Raw genomic sequence first — 18,950 nt, forward strand, 5'->3', positions numbered from 1 at the left:
AAATAATGTTTGTTCTTGGCCCCCTTCTGGCCCCCAGAACACGTGGGGTCGTGCCTGCTGACGACTGCTGCCATCGTGTGTATTATTTAGTGGGAGTGCACCGTTGGTGGTGGGAGGTTCAATGATGTGCAAAACTGCGGCGAACAGGGAGAGCTAGGGCAGACATTGAGGGGCACACTGTCAAGTGACAGCAGCGACCCAGTGTGTCCTCTCGGTGTTGGCCTGAGGAAGAGGCTTTGGTGCTGCCAAAAGGTGGTGGCTGTGGGCACTGGCGACGGAGCACCTTTAAGCCAGGACCGAGATCCGAGGTTCGCTCTCCGCCCACAGAAATGAGTCATGAGGCTGCACCAGCGGTACCTACTGGAACCTCAATGTGTGCGCCATCCTCCCAGAGCATGCCTGCCCTGACTGGCACCGCTGTGGCCAACAATGACCTGGCGAGTCTTTTATGAGTGTCCGGTCTGCTTTGACTATGCGTTACCACCCATTTTTCCCTGTCAAAGTGGCCGTCTCATTTGTTGCAACTGTTGCCCAAAGCTCACACATTGTCTGACTTGCCGGGGCCCCTTGGGGTCCACTCGCAACTTGGCTATGGAGAAAGTGGCCAATTCAGTACTTTTCCCTTGTACATATACCTCTTCTGGATGTGATCTAACTCTGCCATACACAGAAAAAGCAGACCATGAAGAGCTCTGTGAGTTTAGGCCTTGTTCCTGTCCATTCCCTGGTGTTGCCTGTAAATGGCAAGGCTCTTTGGATGCTGTTGTGCCACATCTGATGCATCACCATGAGTCCATGACAACCCTACAGGGAGAGGATATAGGATATAGTTTTCCTTGCTATAGACATTAATCTTCCTGGTGCTGTTGACTGCGTGATGGTGCAGTCCTGTTTTGACTTTGACTTCTTGCTAGTCTTGGAGAAACAGGAAAACTATGATGGTCACCAGCAATTCTTTGCAATTGTACAGCTGATAGGAACACCTGAGCAAGCTGAAAATTTTGCTTATCAACCTGAGCTAAAAGCGCATAGGCAGCAATTGGCTTGGGAAGCCATTCCTTGATCTATTCATGAGGGAATTGCAACAGCCGTTATGAACAGTGACTCCCTAGTCTCTGACATCAGCATTGCACAGCTTTTTGCAGTAAATGGCAATTTACACATCAGTGTAACTATTTCTGTGTGTTGAAATGGCAATCAAACATTTTCTGGCCAGTGTTTAAAACCATTGCATTCAATTTAGACTGGAGTGGGTTGCCATGCCCTTCTCCAGGGAATCTTCGTGACCCAAGGATCCAACCCATGTCTCTTAGGTTTCCTGCATTGGCAAGTGGGTTCTTTTCCACTAGTGCCACCTGGAAAACCCAGTCTAACTAATAGCCCTAGAAAATTATCTACCTCCTAATTCTTGAAACTTGTGACAGTTACTTACATGGCAAAAAAAAAAAAAAAAAAAGACTTTGTAGATGTGATTAAGTGAAGGATCTAGAGACAGGGAGATTATCTTGATTATCTGATGGGCTCTAAATGTAACCACAAGTGTCCTTATAAGAGGGAGCCTGCGAGAGATTTGAGATAGACAGAAGAGGAGATGCACATACAAAGGAGGTGGCATTATGACCATGGAGGAAGATATTGGAGTGATGGGGCCACAAGCCAAAAAATGCTAGCAGCCACCAGAAATGTCCAGAGTCACTCCACCCCCAGCAGTGGAGCTGGTGTCCAACTTAGAGGTGCAAATGCCCTCCTATCCACTTCTGCTGGCCCGAGCTGTGTTGGCTATAAAAGAAGGACAAGCAGCACCTAGAAGCCAGGAGGTCTCCGGGAAGAAGGCTGCCCTGTCCATGGTCTCCTCAGCTTGCAGAGCCCATTTCCACAGAGGATTCAATCCACACACCACTGTGTGTGTTCAGGAATGAATTCTCCTTAGTAACCAACCAATACACCAATGCCAGTGATGTCACACAGTAATAAACATCACAAAATAAAACCTGTCTTCCTGGTTCATAGGTGGACTTCCAAGTAGTGGCAGAGGACCCCAGGCTCCTTGTAAACTGACTTCCCTCTCTTGGGCCTCTCAACCTCCAAAAGACGAACAAAAGGCACATGAAGAAAACACTACTGTTTGTTAAGTATACACATCATTTTAGCGCAAGCTCCATTCAGCAGGACTGGCCATATGACCCCATCCCTGTGCAAAAGGTGTGGGAAATGTAGTTTATGGCTGGGCAGCTGCTTTGCAGTAGCTCAACACTAGGGAAGATGAAGCATGACTTTTGAGGACAGCCATATGTCCGTGACTCCCCATCAGATGGGTATGGTCCCCAGGAATCTCAGGCTGGGCCAAGCAAGTGAATTGTTCAAGGTCACACAGTTAGATCCATGATTACAAACTTAGTGTCCACTTTCCCAGCTCCTCGTGCCACGCCATTGGACCAACCAGTTCTGTGCTTTGAATTTTAGGAAAAATCTTCAGCCTGGTACTTCATGTTACAAAGCAGTTTTAACTAGAGAATGTCACTTCATCCTCAAAGTGTTTTGGCAAAGGAAGTGGGAAATAAGTTATCCCCACAGATCTGGAGAAGGAAATGGCAACCCACTCCAGTATTCTTGCCTGGAGAATCCCATCCACACGATGAGTTAATATGCATTTGGGCTTCCCCAGTGGCTCAGTGGGGAAAGAATCCACCTGCAATGCAAGAGACACAGGAGACACGGGTTCAGTCCCTAGGTTGAGAAGATCCCTTGGAGAAGGAAATGGCAATTCATTTCAATATTTTTGCCTGAAAAATCTCATTGACAGTGGAGCCTGGCAGGCTGTAGTCCAATGGGTTGCGAAGGCTGAGCAACAAAGCACACAGCACAGAGTATGTGTGACCCCAGGAGTGCCCACCCCCAAAGCTGTGTCACACCAGCAGTGTTCACATCCCAGTCCCTGAGATTCTGAGTGTTCAAATGCTGTATGAGTGACCCCAGAAGTGTTGACTCCCCACTGTGTGTGACTCCACAAATGTCCATTCCCCAATATGTGTGACCCTATAAGGGTCTAAATACCCATATGTGTGACCCCAGAGCCACACACACCACAGCCTGTGACCTCAGCAGAGTCCACTCCCCAGTCTATACTGAGGAGTATCCATTAACCACTCTGTGTGACCACAGGAGTATACACCCTCAGTCCCTAGCCCGAGGGGTGCCAACTCATCACTTCTTTGACCACAAGAATCTCTGTACCCTTTCACTGAGACTGCAGTGATGTCTACAACACAGCCTATGTGACCATAGGACTGTCCTAGCCTCAGTCACTATGACCCCAGGAGTGTCTTCGTCTCTGTGGGACACCATGGATGCTCACACTTCAGTCTGTGCAACCTGAGAAGAGTCCAGTCCACAACATGTGTGATTTCAGGTGTCCACTCCCCAGTGTGTTTAACTTCCAGAGTGTCCCAAGCCCTCTGTGACCCTTGGAGTGTTCATGCCTCTGAGCGCCCTCAGCCTGTGTGACTCCAGGAGTGTCCAAACCCCATCACTGTGGCCCCTCATCTCTCCACACCTACTCTGTGTGACCTCACAGTTGCCCACACCTTAGGTTTTCTGATCCTGGAAGCACACATCCCAGTCTGAGTGACCCTAGAGGCTCCACACTACAATCTGTGCAAATCCAAGGGTGTCCATGCCTCAGGCTATCTGACCTCAGAGGTGTCCACACCCCAGTATGTGTAAGCTTACGAATGTCTACTAACCAGTCCAGGTGACTCAAGAGTATCCACTCCCTAGTGTGTTTGAGCTCAGCAGTGTCCACATACCAATCTGTCTGACCCCAGGACCATCCACAGTCTAGTTTGTTTGACTGCAACCATATCCACACACTAGCCAATCTGACCCCAGAAGTGTCTATACTCCACTCTGTGATTCCAAGAGTGTGCAGTGTCCAGTGTGTGTGACTTCTGGAAAGCCCAGACCACCATCTGAGTAACTAAGGCTGTTCACAGTGTATGCTGCTTCATGTGGGCATCACACTCCTGTCTATGTGGCCCCAGGAGTGTTCACACCCCACTCTGTGTGACTCCAGGATGATCACACCCCTGTCTCTGTGATCCCAAGGATGTCCAGACACCAATTACCCAATGGTATGTTCTGAGACGGTACTAGATTCCTTATCACTGCTATTCCAGCACACCCTCTGTGGGTGTGAGCTGGGGGGTGGTCTGCTCCACAGCTCCCTCCAACACTATAAAGGGTCTCTTGTATCCCTATTTCCTCTCACTCTCTCCAGTGGACGATGCAGTTTCCATATCCCCCATCCCTGGCCACATGCACGTGCACACACCCACACCCCCAAATACAGAGTCCCAGCCCCAGCCCCTGCAGGTCTTGCAGAGAGCAAAGGTCAAGGCAGCTTGCCTCCTGCTGCAGACCCCACCCCACAGACAGCAGTGGAGTAAAGGCACCACTGATGAGAGTGAAACCTTCCAAGACCTTGTGAAACATCTAAATAAAAATTGGACACCCTCCTCACCAGCTAGACTGTCAGCTCCATGTGGGCAGGGACATTTGTCTTATTCTCTGATGTCTCTCCAGCGCTAAGAACAGTGCTTGGTACACAGATCCCATTCATTAGGTGTCCACTGAGTGAACAAACCCTTGACCCAGCAATCATACTTCTAACTCAACATGCACACACATGCACAGAGCTGTGTGCCCAAGACTGGCAGGAGCAAACAGCTGGGAAAACCTTGTAAATGTCCATTTCTAGCCAATGATAGTTGCAGAGTAAAACAAATGGTGGGGGTTTATACTGTATCTCAGAGCACCCACCTAACATGATACAGAATGAATGGAACCTGTGTGTACCTGTCGGGTGGGGATGCCTTCCACGGGACATGCTGTTGACCAGGAAAAGTAGGTGGGAGATGGTTATGGTGACTCTGTGTGTGTTGTGTGTGTGTGTGTGTATAAGGAAACACTAGAAACTGACTTCAGTGGTCATTTTTGGAGAATGGAGCTGGGGATCACCAGTGTAGTTCATATACTGGATGTACTCTTGGAACCTTTTATACAAACCTATGTGTGCTGTGTACTAAGTCTCTTCCGTCGTGTCCGACTCTTTGCAACCCCATGAACTATAGCCCATCAGGCTCCTCTGTCCATGGGATTCTCCAGGCAAGAATACTAGAATGGGTTGCCATTTCCTCCTCCAGGAGATCTTCCCAACCCAAAAATCGAAACTGCATCTCTTATGTCTCCTATATTGGCAGGTGGGATCTGTAGCACTAGTGCTACCTGAGAAGCCCATACAAACCTATATTCATGTGTAATTCTTCATAAAGGAAAATCTTAAGCAAAACCAATATGCACAGCACAAAGCATTTGTGTGTCTGTCTGAGTGGGTATCTAGGGTGTGTCTAGGTACGAGAATCTGAAACTCACATGCCCCAGGGGCTGGACAGCTCATTAACAAGAGAAAGGGCACTCAGCTCAGGGTAAGGTGAACAGCAATGGGGCTGATGAATGTTCCCTCTCAGCAGTGGAGGGTGAGGATGGGGTTGAGAAAGGGGTAGGAAGGGGAGGACTTCAGAGCTCACACCCCAAAAGCATTCATAAACTCACACCCTGGGACAGAGAACATTTAATAGCTTCGAGATCTTGCCTTGGAAACAGATCCATTATAAATTAGTGTAGTTATACTCTAACTCAGACTGTTCCTAACTTCATACGCCAGGCACAGACTCCCAAAGAGATCAAAGATCTCACACTTGGGAGACACACTCTAAATAGATCAGAGATCTCACACCCTAGAATAAAGGTCCTCCCCCCAAATTTCAGGATGGGTAGTTTTTCTATGTTATTACAAAGGAATCCTTAATTGTGGACTGAATGTTTGTATCTCCCTCCCCAAATCCATGTGTTGAGGCCCCCAATGTGATATATTAGGGGCATTTAGGAAGGTATTATGGTTAGATGAAGTCATGAGGGTAAAACCCTCAAGATGACATTAGTACCCATATAAAAAGAAACCAGAGGGACTTCCCTGGCAGTCCAGCAGTTAAGACTCTGCACTTCCATTGCGAGGGCTATGGGTTCAGTACCTGGTCAGGGAGCTTTTTAAAAAAGAAGACACCAGAAAGTTTGTTCTTTCTCTCTGCCATGTGAGGACCTGGCAAGAAGGTGGCCATCTGCAAGCCAGGAAGAGAGATGTTATCAGAACCCAACCATACTAGCACTCTGATCTTGGACTTCTGGCCTCCAGAATGGTAAGAAAATAAATTACTGTTTCAGCTACCCGGTCTATAGTACTATATTATGGTGGCCTGAGCTGGCTAAGACATCTTAGGCTTTCACTTTCCAGGCCCTGTGTTTTATGTCAGAGTCCTTGTACTTGCACCGTCTACTTCTGTCAACACCAGCAGACCCTAGTCAGTGGCCCTCCCATTCCTGCCCCTTGATCTGCAGGCATTGAGCCAGAGGGCTATCTGAAGGCTGGGGGCAAAGACACTTAGCCTACCACACTGTGCCATCTGTACTCCAGGCTGCCAGCCAGGATGTGGAGTTGGACTTTGGAGAAGCAGGTGAACGGGGTGGCCCCCAGGGGTCTTGAGGCACGGGTACTGGCAGCAAGGCTGAGAGTTCCCAGCTGGGCCTGGCAACCTGCTTCCCTTCTATGTGGCCGTCCCGGTGTGCTTTCATCCATTTCCCCACCCTCTTCCTTCTTCTTTCCTCTTTCAAAGACAAGCAGAGGGCAGCAGAGGGACATAGAAAGCCCCTGCTCTAACACACAGCAGACTGTCAGCAGGTCTGCAGGAGTGGGCAGCCGCTCAGCTCCGCTCCCTAGGGGCGGCTCCAGGAGCCGGTTCAGCCAGGGCCATTGGGGTGGGGCGGGACAGGGAGCGGTCAGGAAAGAACGCTGCTCTTGAGGTTTGCTAAAAGAATTCCAAGGGCCACTGGCACCCTGAAGGAGACCTTGCAAAGGACTTTGTAGGAAGATAGAAGCCGTCCCTGTGGAGAAGGCCGGAGGGAGGCTATAGTATTTTGGACATTCTAGTTTATATATATTTACATATATAATACACATATAGACATATATTTGGTTATGAGAAATAAAGTGGATTATGCTTTATGCAGTGCTTAGAACAGAGCTTGACACATAGTAAGCTTAAGTGTCTTGCTTGTAGAAAGGGAATGGTGCCTGCTGTTCCAAGTAAACAATGAATGTTGCCCAGCCTCAAGCCAGCAGCCACTGCAGCTGCTGCCCAACAATGTGCCCTGGGGGCATTTAGGAGTACTACCCTAGGTAGTTAAGCATACTGACCCTAGGTAGTTAAGATGCATACCTGAGAAAAGATTTCAATGAGCCCAGACTCTCGCATCCTCCCATACATAGAAAAGTGCTAAAATCATTAACTTGAGAAAGCTGCTTTTTGTGATTAGCAGTAGTATTTTGATGTTTGACTACATGGGTTTTTTTTTTTTTTTTCAGCAAAAATTCCTGCATATCCAGAGTCCTCCCTTACCTATTTGGAGCAGCTCCTCAGAGCTATCTGAGCAGCTGTCTCCTGGGCTATTGTCCTCAGTCCTCAGTCAAGTCCTGAAATATAACAACTCAACAACTTTTAGGTTGTACACTTTTCTTCAGTCATCTTTTTTAAAACCAGCCTCCCTAACCTCATCTCAAAACCCTGCATGATCTCGCCTGGGCTTCCCCTCTTTCTGTCTCACTCACTCTCGGATTCCAAGCCACATGGGCCTTCTTCCAGTTCCTCAAGAGAGCCAGCTTTGCTTATTCTTGAATTTGCAAGGATGGAGCTCCATATCTGCAAAGCAGAATTGGGGAGTGAATGTGAGCTAGTAGGGCATTGGATAATGGAAGGAATTAGTTGAATTGATTTCCAAATACTTATCAGGTTTGGGGGATGTGGCTAAAGCAGTTTAAAGCAATGCTCAGGGAATAATCTATAGCTCTAAATGTGTAGAAATGTAAAAACTTGAAAATCAAGTACCTCAGCTTCCATATCAGGAGTCTGGCAAAGGAACAGCAAATTGAACCCTGAGAAAGTGGAAGGAAGGAAATTATAAAGACAGCAGAAACTGGGGAAACAGGAAACATACAACAGAGAAAATTAATGTCAAAAATTGGTTCTTTGAACAGATTAAGAAACTATTAGTAAATTTTGTTTTCTCAATAAGAGAAAAAACATAAAATACAAATATCAGGACTGAAAGTGGAGTGCTATTATCAACCCTACAGACATTAAAAGGTTAATAAGATTTTTAATACATAGAACATTAGTTTCAATGAAGCTCAAATGGTCAATCATTTCCCCAATTCTATGGCTTCTGTGTTCATATGGATACTCTGTATCCATGAGGACAGCAGAACTCAAGAACTTTTCTAATGCCTCCTTCACTCATGAAAATAGAAAAGCACAGTATTTTTTTTTAAGCTGGGGCTCAAGTGAAAGCAATTGTTTAAAATGTAATGTTTTTTTTTTTAAAAAAAAATGTAATGGTTTCAAATGGAATTGAACACAGCAGAATAGAACAGAGTGGAATAGAACAGAGGCCAGACTTTGTGCCAGGCACGGGGTCTAATTATTGTAGTGAAGTGAAGTGAAGTTCCTCAGTTGTGTCTGACTCTGTGACCCCATGGACTGTAGCCTACCAGGTTCCTCTGTCCATGGGATTTTCCAGGCAATAGTACTGAAGTGGATTGCCATTTCCTTCTCCAGAGGATCTTCCCGACCCAGGGATCAAACCTGGGTCTCCCGCATTGTAGACAGACACTTTACCATCTGAGCCACCAGGGAAGTCCAATTACTGTAGTAGATATTCATTAATTGAACAAATATTATAGAACATCTGCTAGCTGTTTGGGACACAGTGGGGAACAAAACAGAAATTTCTACACTTATGAAGCTTATATTCTAATCAGGGAGACAGATACTAGCATGTGCAAAAGGCCCCGAGGTATAAGGTTCAAGGATGGCCCTTATGAGGAACAGGCAAAAGGACAATGTGGCTTGGAATCCAAGAGCAATGAATGAGGGGACTTCCCTGATGGCCCAGTGCTTGAGGATCTGCCTTGCAATGCGGGGACACAGGTTCAGTTCTTGATGGGGGAACTAAGATCCCACATGCCAGCAAGGCAACTATGCCCAGGTGCCTCAACTATAGAGCCCATGTACTCTGGAGCCCATGAGCCACAACTAAGAACTGATGCAGTGAAAATAAATAAATAAATAGGTTGCAAAGATTGAGGGTCACAGTACAGAGAGTCTGGATTTTAACAAGATGACCACAACATCATCGTCATCAACTCTTATAGCACTTGCTGTCAGGCATTGTTGTAAGATTTTTTTTTTTTTGGCCACACTGCCCAGCTTGTGGGATATTAGTTCCCCAACCAGGAACCAAACCCGGGCCCCTGGGAGTAAGAGCACCAAGTCCTAACCACTGGACCACCAGGGAACTCCTCCCAACTTTTTTTTTAAGCTGTTCACAACAGTTCTATAAAACACATAAAAAAGTCATACCCATTTTCCAGAAATGGAAACCAAACTCTCTCAGCCCAGAGAGCAAGTAAATATCAGTCTGGCTCCACAATATTTTTTTTAACCACTATACTCTGCAATTTATGGTGCATAGGCATCTTATAATCCTGTAGCAGATGTAATGTAAATATACAAATTACTAAGGAACTCGAATCAAGAGAAAGATCTGGTGGGAGGTGTGCTGAAGGCAGGAAATGAGTGGTGGGGTGGTGTGCCCTCCCCCTAGGTGTCAGTGCTGATCTGTAGGCACACATGCCCAGAAACATCACTGCATCTGAGTTGCTCCCTTCTTGTCCTGTCCTCTGTGATTAACTGTGGAGTAATAAAGGAAGGGACTGAGTTTTAAACTGGCCAATAAAGGGCTTGTACTCATGGAAGTGGGCTTCCTCTGTTCTTATTATTTCTTATAAGAGATGAATTCCAGCTCTGGGAAAACAAGGGAGAGTTTGGTTTTTGGTCTCAACTCTCCTGTCTTCCAAAAACCAAACTCTACCTTGTTCTATAAAGCAGCTTGCTTTGAAGAGCGGCCTGGGGGGCGGGGGGTGGCAAGCTGAATTCCATCATTAGCCCACTAGTAACATTATGTGGAATTGTCTTAAAAAAAAAACCAACAAATGAGTCCATTTTTAAACACCTGCCTCCTTTAAAAAAATAAATTACAGGGCATTGTAGTATGGTAGTTCAGAGAAAGAACTGTGGTGATCAGCATCAACAAAATGCCATCGGTAAACTCCTAAGGGATATAAACCTGACTTAAGCTGATCACCTTTGGAGAAGGAAATGGCAACCCACTCCAGTATTCTTGCCTGGAGAATCCCATAGACAGAGGAACCTTGCAGGCTACAGTCCAATGGGTCGCAAGAGTTGGACACAACTGAGTGACTTTCACTTCACTCCTATCTTCACCTCTATCCCCCTGGAAGGAGGAAAATAATAAGAAAACAGTGAAGGGTGGTCACGGCAGACACATGGACTCTTGTGAACCCACACATGAGCAATAAGTACTGAAGATTCCTCCCAGGACTTTCCCCTTGGAATGGTGGTAGAAGGAAGTATAGTCACTGGGGAGGTGAGGGGAAGTGGGGAGAAGGAAACACAGGAAACATGGGTGTGACCAGTGGCAGTGTGGTCTCTTTTGACTCTTTTTTTTTCTTTTTTTAGTCATGGAGGGACAACAGTCGGACCCCTTCCCTGTGTCTTATCCATAGACTTGACCACATTGTGATGACAGTAAAGAGACTAAAAGACACCACTATGTTTTATTCCAAGATCCTGGGCATGGAGGTCATGACTTCTGAGGTAACAACTTCCCCAAATGCCAAACTGCAGCTGGGGTAAAATGTGATTATACTATTTTAAAAAGTAGCCTAGTACTCCAAAACACACACACACACAATTTAAAAATGACCAGTGGAGGAGATTCCAAACTCTGAATAGTGGGACTTCACTATTCAGTGAATAAAGGGAGGGAAGAAAGGGAGGAAATAACCACAGAATAATGTGAGAGAACTTTCCGGTCCTTATATGGAGAGTTAACTGAGTATCCAGCATGTTTACACCTAGATATGTTCCTAAGAAATTATAGAACATCAAAATAAATACAAAGCTCCTAGAAGTTTTCAGAGAGGTTAAAAAGTAGTTCAACTACAAAGGAAAAGGCAATATAGACTTCAGATTTCCCAAGAGTCAGAGACCAGAAGACAACAGAAGAACAACTTCAAGATTCTGAAGGAAAACATTTCAACCTAGAATTCTATGACCAGACAAATTATTAATCAAGGTGGGTGTAGAATAAAACATTCTTAGACATATTAATAAAAAGACTCAGAAACTTGGCCTACTTGCTTTCAAAATTACTTGAGAATATCTTATCAAAATGAGTGATTAATCCAGGAATAAGACATCAAAGTCAGGAAACAGTGGATCCTAAGAGGAAGATCCAGAAAGATACCTAGAACACAATCAGTCCAGTTTGGGTCAGGAAAACAAACGTCCCCAAGAAAAACGGATTCAAGGTAAAAAGGTTTCCAGAGATTGAATACAATCCTTGAGAATTTGGAACAACTCCCAAGTGGGAGATGCAAAAACACTGATTGCCTTCAATGGAAAGAGCCCACGAATGGCAAACAGAGTTTAAAAAAAAATGTAAAATTAACATGGAATGTGTGCTCTGTGCTGTGTGCTCGGTCTCTCAGTTGTGTCCAACTCTACAACCCTATGGACTGTAGCCTGCCAGGCCCCTCTGCCCATAGAATTCTCCAGGCAAGAATATTGGAGTAGGGTGCCATTTCCTACTCCAGGAGATCTTCCCAACTCAGGGATTGGACCCGAGTCTCTTGGATCTCCTGAATTTCCAGATGGATTCTTTACTAATAGCACCACCTGGGAAGCTCCAACATCAAATGTCATTCATAAAAATAGAATTATGCAGTATCAGACTGGATGTATACACAGCAAGGGTCTTAAAAAGATCATGCTGAACGAAAAACGGTGAAGTCAAATTATGTCCATAGCACAGTACCACTTATAACATACCACATAAAACAAAAACCTTTTACAATAACTTATGAAAACCAAAGAATGAACATCAAACACATTATAACCATTGCCTATGTTGGGGACAGGAATGAAGACTGGAGATAAAGAGATTAAGTATACAAATAAAACTAGAGAAGGGCCTTGCATGCATCAACAATAATAGGCATATGAAGCCTCAGCCCTTGGTATCTGGACACAATGGAGTGAAATTCAGTACATCTAGGACCAAGAAAAGTCTTAAAAGCTGCAAGAGTGGAGGGTGGATGCATCATATAGAAAAGAAATGAAAAACAGATTAACATCAGACGTCTTATCAGCAATACCAGATTCAGGAAGACAATGAAGCCACATATAAAAGGCTATGGGAAAATAACCTACAACTTCAAGTTCTATACTCAGCTGAACTATCATTCAAGTGAAATAAAGTCATTTTCTGATAGAATGAATGTAGTATCTGCCATGGTGATATAAAGGGACTATAAAAGTGATTTTTTTTTAACGGCAGAAGTCTCATCCTCCTGCTCAACCAGAACATGTGCATACAGATTCTTTTCTGTGTGGTGTCTATGGAGTGGGGGAAATAGCTTTATGAAAAATTAAAATATTTTGCCATTAAATACATAAATAAATAAAAATGGCAGAAGTTGACAGGCACAGGAGAAAGAGGCAAGATGAAGAGGATAGTTGGGTCAATGAGATACTATGTTCATCCATCAAAACATTAAGGTGCAAGTGGGTTATTTTTAAATTGTAAAGGAATCAAAAGAGGAGCTAAAACTGATGACATAATTCTATTGGGAGGGGTAGTATTGTGGATGAGCTAAATTCTCATTTATCATAGCAGGAAAAAGATAGAAAATGTCTGAAGTTGCCAAATCAAGAAATAGTGGCACGTCAGTTAGGGACTGTGTTTGGAGGCACGTGGGAGAAAACTTAACTGGGTTAAGCTAAGTGGGCTACATAAAATAGAGTTTTCTCTTGCTCTCATTCAACAATCAGTCTAGAGGTAGGCAGGCAGGGTGTGGGCAGTGGCTGAAAGGAGGAAATGAGTAGGCAAAAAGCGTCAGCTCAGTGGGGTGGGAAGGTTTTCAGAAGCATGGTTCACAGCCTCTGCTAACATTTCACTGTCCAGCCTTCCATGGCTGCCCAGCAAGGAATGCTGGGAAATGCAGGTTTTTAAAGCTGGGTGCACAATAGATCCCACTGAAACTTGGGCTGTCTTTAAAAGAAAAAGGGGAGAAACGTATATTAAGCAGGCAGATTATAGTCTCTGCCATGGATAGTATCAACATATTATTTGGAGGTATGGAAATAATTTCCAGAAGAAACACATACACAAATTGAAAGCATTTGCCTCTAGGGAACAAGATAAGAGTGGGGCACCAAGTGGCTATTTTTCATCAAAGCCTTGTTCTATTTCTTTTTTAACCTTGTTGGTGTCAATAGGGGGCTGTGCCTCACACTCACCTTGGAGGTTTAGTTCCAGGTTGTTTTCTCCCCCCAAATAGGGAGACCAGAAAGCACTGTGTTTTGGAGACCAGAAATTTAACCTCCACGAGATGGGAAAGGAATATGAACCCAAAGCCACTCACCTGGTCCCCGGCTCCCTGGATATATGCCTGATCACAAAGATGCATTGGGAGGAAATGGTCCAGTGCCTCAAGGTGAGTCCAACTTCCATCTTCTTTTGAGAAAGCTGCTACAGATGCAATGAAAACAGAAGTATGACTCAAACTTCAGACATAACAGATTTCATCACCTCCAGATAAGGTTTGCACACCATTGTTTACTCATTATCATGGACATATTTTCCCCATAAACAAATGTATTTTAAAAGAAAACTTTACATCACCCTTGTGGAAAACAGTATACCTAAACTCTATTTATATAAATACATTTGTGTAAAAAGAAAATGTTCAACCAAGTAAGTGGAAATTCATCATATCTTGGCATAAAGAGGAGACAATTATAAAAACAAACAGCTGTAAAAGCATCACAGTCATTAGATTCTAGCCACTTCTGCTTCCCCCAATCTCTGGGCTTGACAAAGTTAGGTTGGTTAGAGAGGTATCAAGGACTTCGCATCCACCAGACACTTTCTTCTTGGTATAATCAGAAGGATTGAAAGAGGACTGAACAGGGAATAATTTCTGACTCACTAATTTTTTTTTTACTCACTGTAATTTAATTTAGTATCCTTGTAATACTTAAGATGATTTCATGTGAAGGGGACATTGGTTCTCCTTTTGGGGAACACAGATTGAGGTATTAAATCTATTTTGTGCAAATTGACCTGGATTCTTTTGGAAAATATCAGTGAAAAAGTCTGGCTTGGAAGTAAAGTGGGTAAAGCATAGGGGTTAAGGGTATGGATTTTGGCTTGCCTGGGTTTGAATTCTGACTCTGCCACGTACTAGGCACATTATCATCCCCATTTGATGGATGAGGAAACTGAGGTGCTGAGCAGTTAGGTACTCTGCTTGAGGTCATACAGCTCTTAAATAGCTGGAACAGAGTGAGGGAGAGGAGAATGGTAGGAGATGAAGTGTGAAAGATACAGGGGTCTTCTAGGCCACCGTAAAGAATGAAATTTTGGTCTCAAACATGGTCTGTGAATGAATGATTTTTGTTCTCTCCTCCCACTTCAGGCTTGTGATATCATTGAGGAGGGTCCAGTCCCCAGAACAGGGGCAAAAGAGCCCATTATGTCCATCTACCTCCGAGACCCTGACGGAAACCTGATTGAGGGGTCCCAACTATATCTCCTCATGATGGATGTTAGTTCTCTGCCATTCTATCCCCTGCCACGTCACCCCCTCTCTTCCTTCCTGCAAACCCTTATCCAGGCCCAGAAACTTCTAAAGACTGAGGACTCGGGCACTTTATGCATCTTGCTGGGCGATCTGAGGTGGGTTTGGGACCAACATGTCTGAGAGTCCCCTATCCAAGCTGCCCCAATAAATCACTTTCAATTAACATGAGCTCTTTACTATTACTGTCTCAGCATTATACATGGCTGTTTTTCTAGAACATAAGGTCTCTGAGCTATTTGGGGGTCAGTGACCAGGGGGTAGGACATCTCTGAGGACAAAATTCAGGGTCATCACCTTGGGATTCAAGGCCCCTGATAGATTTCTCCTTGTCAGCGAGCTTATCCTTTTCATCCTTTTTGATTCAGCTCACTCCTGCCAAGTGCTGCCTGATATTTATTCCACCCAACTGGTTTGACTGAACTCCAAGATCTCTGCGATTCCCATGGGGCCTTCAAGGGCCAGCCCAGATAACACTACCTCCTCCTAGAGCACCTTAGCTGGTTTCAGCCCTGCAGAATGTGGCACTTTCTACATTTGGATCTGGTAGGTTCAGACTCATCTCAACTGAGGCTCTGCTCCTGAAAAGAGGAGACAGATGGGACAAGAACAAATTTTCTCTGTTTCTGTCCTCTTCCCCCACCATTTACTGATTCAGTCAATCAATAAACATACATTGAGCACCTATTGTGTGCTTGGGCCTGTTCCAGGCATTGGAAAGACAGGGTTGAACAGAAGAGATAAGCTTATCTATGTTTGTGGAGCTGCCATTCTGGTGGGAGAGACAGAAAAGAAATAAAATTAAGTAAGAAAAATACCAAGTGTGATAGAGGATGATAGGTGCTTTGGGAAAGTGGCAACAGATTAAAAAAAAACTGAAGCATTTTCCAATATGTAATAGGATGGTCAGGGAAACCTCACTGAGAAAGAGACATTTTAGCCCAGGCAAGAAAAGATGAGGGAGGGAGCTGTGCCAATAGCTACAGGAAGACCATAGCAGGCAGAGAGGATAGCCAGTGCAAAGGCCCTGATACATGCAGGGGCCTGGTGTCTGTGAGGAGCAGCGAGGAGGCTAGTACAGAGGAGCAGAGTGAGTGGGGGGAGCAGCAGGAGGTGAGGTGGGGGAGGTTGGGGGGACAGATGGTGTGGGGCCTCATGGGCCATGGAGAGGACTCTGGCTTTTACTCTGAGTGACAGGGGAGCCACAGGAGGGTCATGAGCAGAGGAGAACTGTGATCTGACTTAGGATTTAACAAGCTCCCTTTGGATGCTTTGAGGAAAATAGACTACAAGGTTGAGGGTGGAAGCCGGGGGACCCTGAGGAGGAGGTTACTGCAGTGGTTCAGATGAGTAACACTGGTGCTGGTGGGAGAAGTGGTAAAAAGTGGTTAGATTCTGGAGATACTCTGAAGACAGAGACTGCGTGAGTTCACCAAGAGAGAAAATGTCAACTAGAGAAGAGGCCCAAGGACATTTAGAGTTCTGAAACAAGAGGAGGAACCAGTGAATGATGCAGGCAAAGAGGAAAGGAGAGAGCACAGATCCCTAGGCAAATAAGAGATGGATGAAGGAGTACATATGAGACTCTCTTTAAGGTGAGGGAGCCCCTAGTCTTGTGGACTCTGGTCTCTTAAACAGTCTCCAGGTGGTAGTTTAGCCATGCCCTATGAGTAAATTCCCAGGGAGCCCCCAAAATGCTGGGGATACAGGATGGTTAAGGATGTGAGTTTTAAGCACATAAAAGGCTTTGCCAAAAGCTGTAGCAGGTTTCCTGCCTATTTTTTAAAAAAATAACTTGCCTTGGACCCAGATGCTATGTGCCAAGAGATAGATGATTTATGGAAGGAAGGACAGAACAAAGGAAGGATGGAAGGAAAGGAATATGGAAGGGAAGAAAGAAAGAAGGAAGGGCATGGATAGATGAATAAAGGGGTAGGTGGACAGGTGGATGGATAGATGGGTGGGGAGGTGGAAGGATGGATAGACTGATATCCCCTGCCCCAGGAAAAAACTCTTTCACATGTGTGTGCACAGAGACATATGAGCTTGTAAGTTGCAGGTTTGCTGTAATAAAGAAAAGACTGTAAACAACCCAGATGTCCATCAGCAGATGAATGGTTAACCAAAATATGGTATATCCATTCCATGGAATACTACTTGGCAATAAAAGGGAATGAACTTATGAGGTCATCATTACTTGATACCAAAACCAGACAAAGACGTAGTAAGAAAAAACAACTATAGACCAATATCACTTATGAATATAGATGCAAAAATCTTCAACAAAATACTAGTAAATAGAATGCAGTAACATATAAAAGGATTATACACCACAACCAAGTAGGATTTATCCCTGGAATGTAAGATTAGTTCAACATGTGAAAATCAATTAATGTAATATACCATATTAATAGAATAAAAGACAAAATCCACAGGATCTTAAAAGACACAGAAAAAAGCATTTGACAAAATTCAACACCCTTTCATGATAAAACACTCAACAATGGCTGATTCACAATGATGTACAGCAGAAACCAACACAACATTTAAAGCGATTATCCTCCAATTACAAATAAATTAAAACAAAAACACAAAACACTCAAAAAACTAGGAATAGAAGAGAACTTCCTCAACCTGATAAAGGGCATCTACAAAAAATCTACAGCTAACATCATATTTAATGGTAAAAGACTGAATACTTTTACCTGAAGATGAAGAACAAAACAAGGATATCCCCTCTCAGCACTTCAATATTGTACTGAAGGTTCTAGTCGGGGTAATTAGGCAAGAAAAAGAAATAAAAGACATCCATATTGGAAAGAAAGAATTATACAATCTCTATTTGCAGATAACATAATCTTGTACACAGAAAATCTTAAGCAATCCACAACAAAGCCACTACAACAAAGCTCTGCAAGGTTGTAAGACACAAGATCATAGAAAACTTGATTGTATTTCTACACACTAGCAAGGAAAAACCCACAAGTGAAATTAAGAAAACAATTTCATTTATAGCAGCATCAGAAAAATAAAATACTTAGTAATAAACTTAACAAAAGATGGGCAAGATTTATACATTGAAAACTATAAAACATTGTTGAAAGATATTAAGAATACCTAAATAAAAATACATCACATGTTTATGAATTATCAACTTCATAGCATTAAGATAGCAATACTCCCCAAATTGATCTACAAATTTAGTGCAATTACTATCAGACTCCCAGCTTACTTCTTTGCAGAAATTGACAGGCTGACCCTAAAATTCAAGTGGAAATGTTGGGGATCCAGAATAGCTACGAAACTATTGAAAAAGAAACACAGAGTTGGAATACTTGCACGTCCCAATTTAAAAACTTACTACATAATATGGCAATCAAGACTGTGTGGTATTGCCATAAAGATAAATATACAGATCAATGGAATAGAATTGAGAGTCCAGAAATAAATTTATGCACCATGGGCAATTAATTTTATCAAGTGTGCCAAGACATTTCAATGGGGGAAGGAATAGTCTTTTCAACAAATGGTGCTGGGACAGCTGGATATACACATGGCAAGAATTAAACTGGACCCCTACTTTGCATTAAAGTAATTCAAAATGGATCAAAGACTTAAATATTAAGCACTAAAACTATAAAACTTTTAGAAGAAAACCTAGGCATAAATCTTCACAACCTTGGAGTAGGCAACGATTTCCTAGATATGATACCTAAAGCATAGCAACCAAAGAAAAAAATAAATAAACTGGACTTGCTCAAAGCTAAAAACTTTTGGGAATTCCCTGGTTACCCAGTGGTTAGGACTCCGTGTGCTCACTGCCAAGGTCCTGGGTTCAACCTCTGGTCAGAGAACTAAGATTCCACAAGCTGCATGATGCATCCAAGAAAAAAAAGGCTAAAAGCTTTTGTGCTTCAAAGGACACTCTCAACAAAGTGAAAAGATAACTGACAAATAAGAGAAAAATATGTGCAATCACATATCTGATAAGGGTCTAGCATACAGAACAAAGAATTCTTAATACTCAAAAATAAAAAGACAACCCAATTAAAAT

General features: G+C 43.7%; 1 protein-coding gene and 1 pseudogene across 1 annotated transcript; both read left to right on the forward strand.

Moving 5' to 3' along the window:
* The first annotated feature begins 329 nt into the window (after window positions 1-329).
* LOC109555040 (E3 ubiquitin-protein ligase SIAH1-like) lies at window positions 330-1,203 on the forward strand (annotated as a pseudogene).
* Window positions 1,204-7,797: 6,594 nt separating this feature from the next.
* Window positions 7,798-15,318, forward strand: GLOD5 (glyoxalase domain containing 5). The gene is made up of 5 exons (XM_070785060.1): window positions 7,798-7,845; window positions 10,710-10,847; window positions 13,595-13,750; window positions 14,735-14,863; window positions 15,265-15,318. Exons 1-5 carry the CDS (start codon window positions 7,798-7,800, stop codon window positions 15,316-15,318), a joined length of 525 nt encoding a protein of 174 aa, XP_070641161.1.
* Window positions 15,319-18,950: the final 3,632 nt, after the last annotated feature.

This window comes from Bos indicus, chromosome X (genome assembly GCF_029378745.1).
Source record: "Bos indicus isolate NIAB-ARS_2022 breed Sahiwal x Tharparkar chromosome X, NIAB-ARS_B.indTharparkar_mat_pri_1.0, whole genome shotgun sequence".
Classification (NCBI taxonomy): domain Eukaryota; kingdom Metazoa; phylum Chordata; class Mammalia; order Artiodactyla; family Bovidae; genus Bos; species Bos indicus.

Coding starts and splice junctions, on each gene's coding strand:
- GLOD5 (XM_070785060.1), top strand. CDS start 7,798: ATGGAGCTCCATATCTGCAAAGCAGAATTGGGGAGTGAATGTGAGCTA. Junction 10,848..13,594: donor TGGAGGTCATGACTTCTGAG/GTAACAACTTCC, acceptor CCCCCCAAATAG/GGAGACCAGAAAGCACTGTG. Junction 14,864..15,264: donor TATATCTCCTCATGATGGAT/GTTAGTTCTCTG, acceptor TTTTTGATTCAG/CTCACTCCTGCCAAGTGCTG.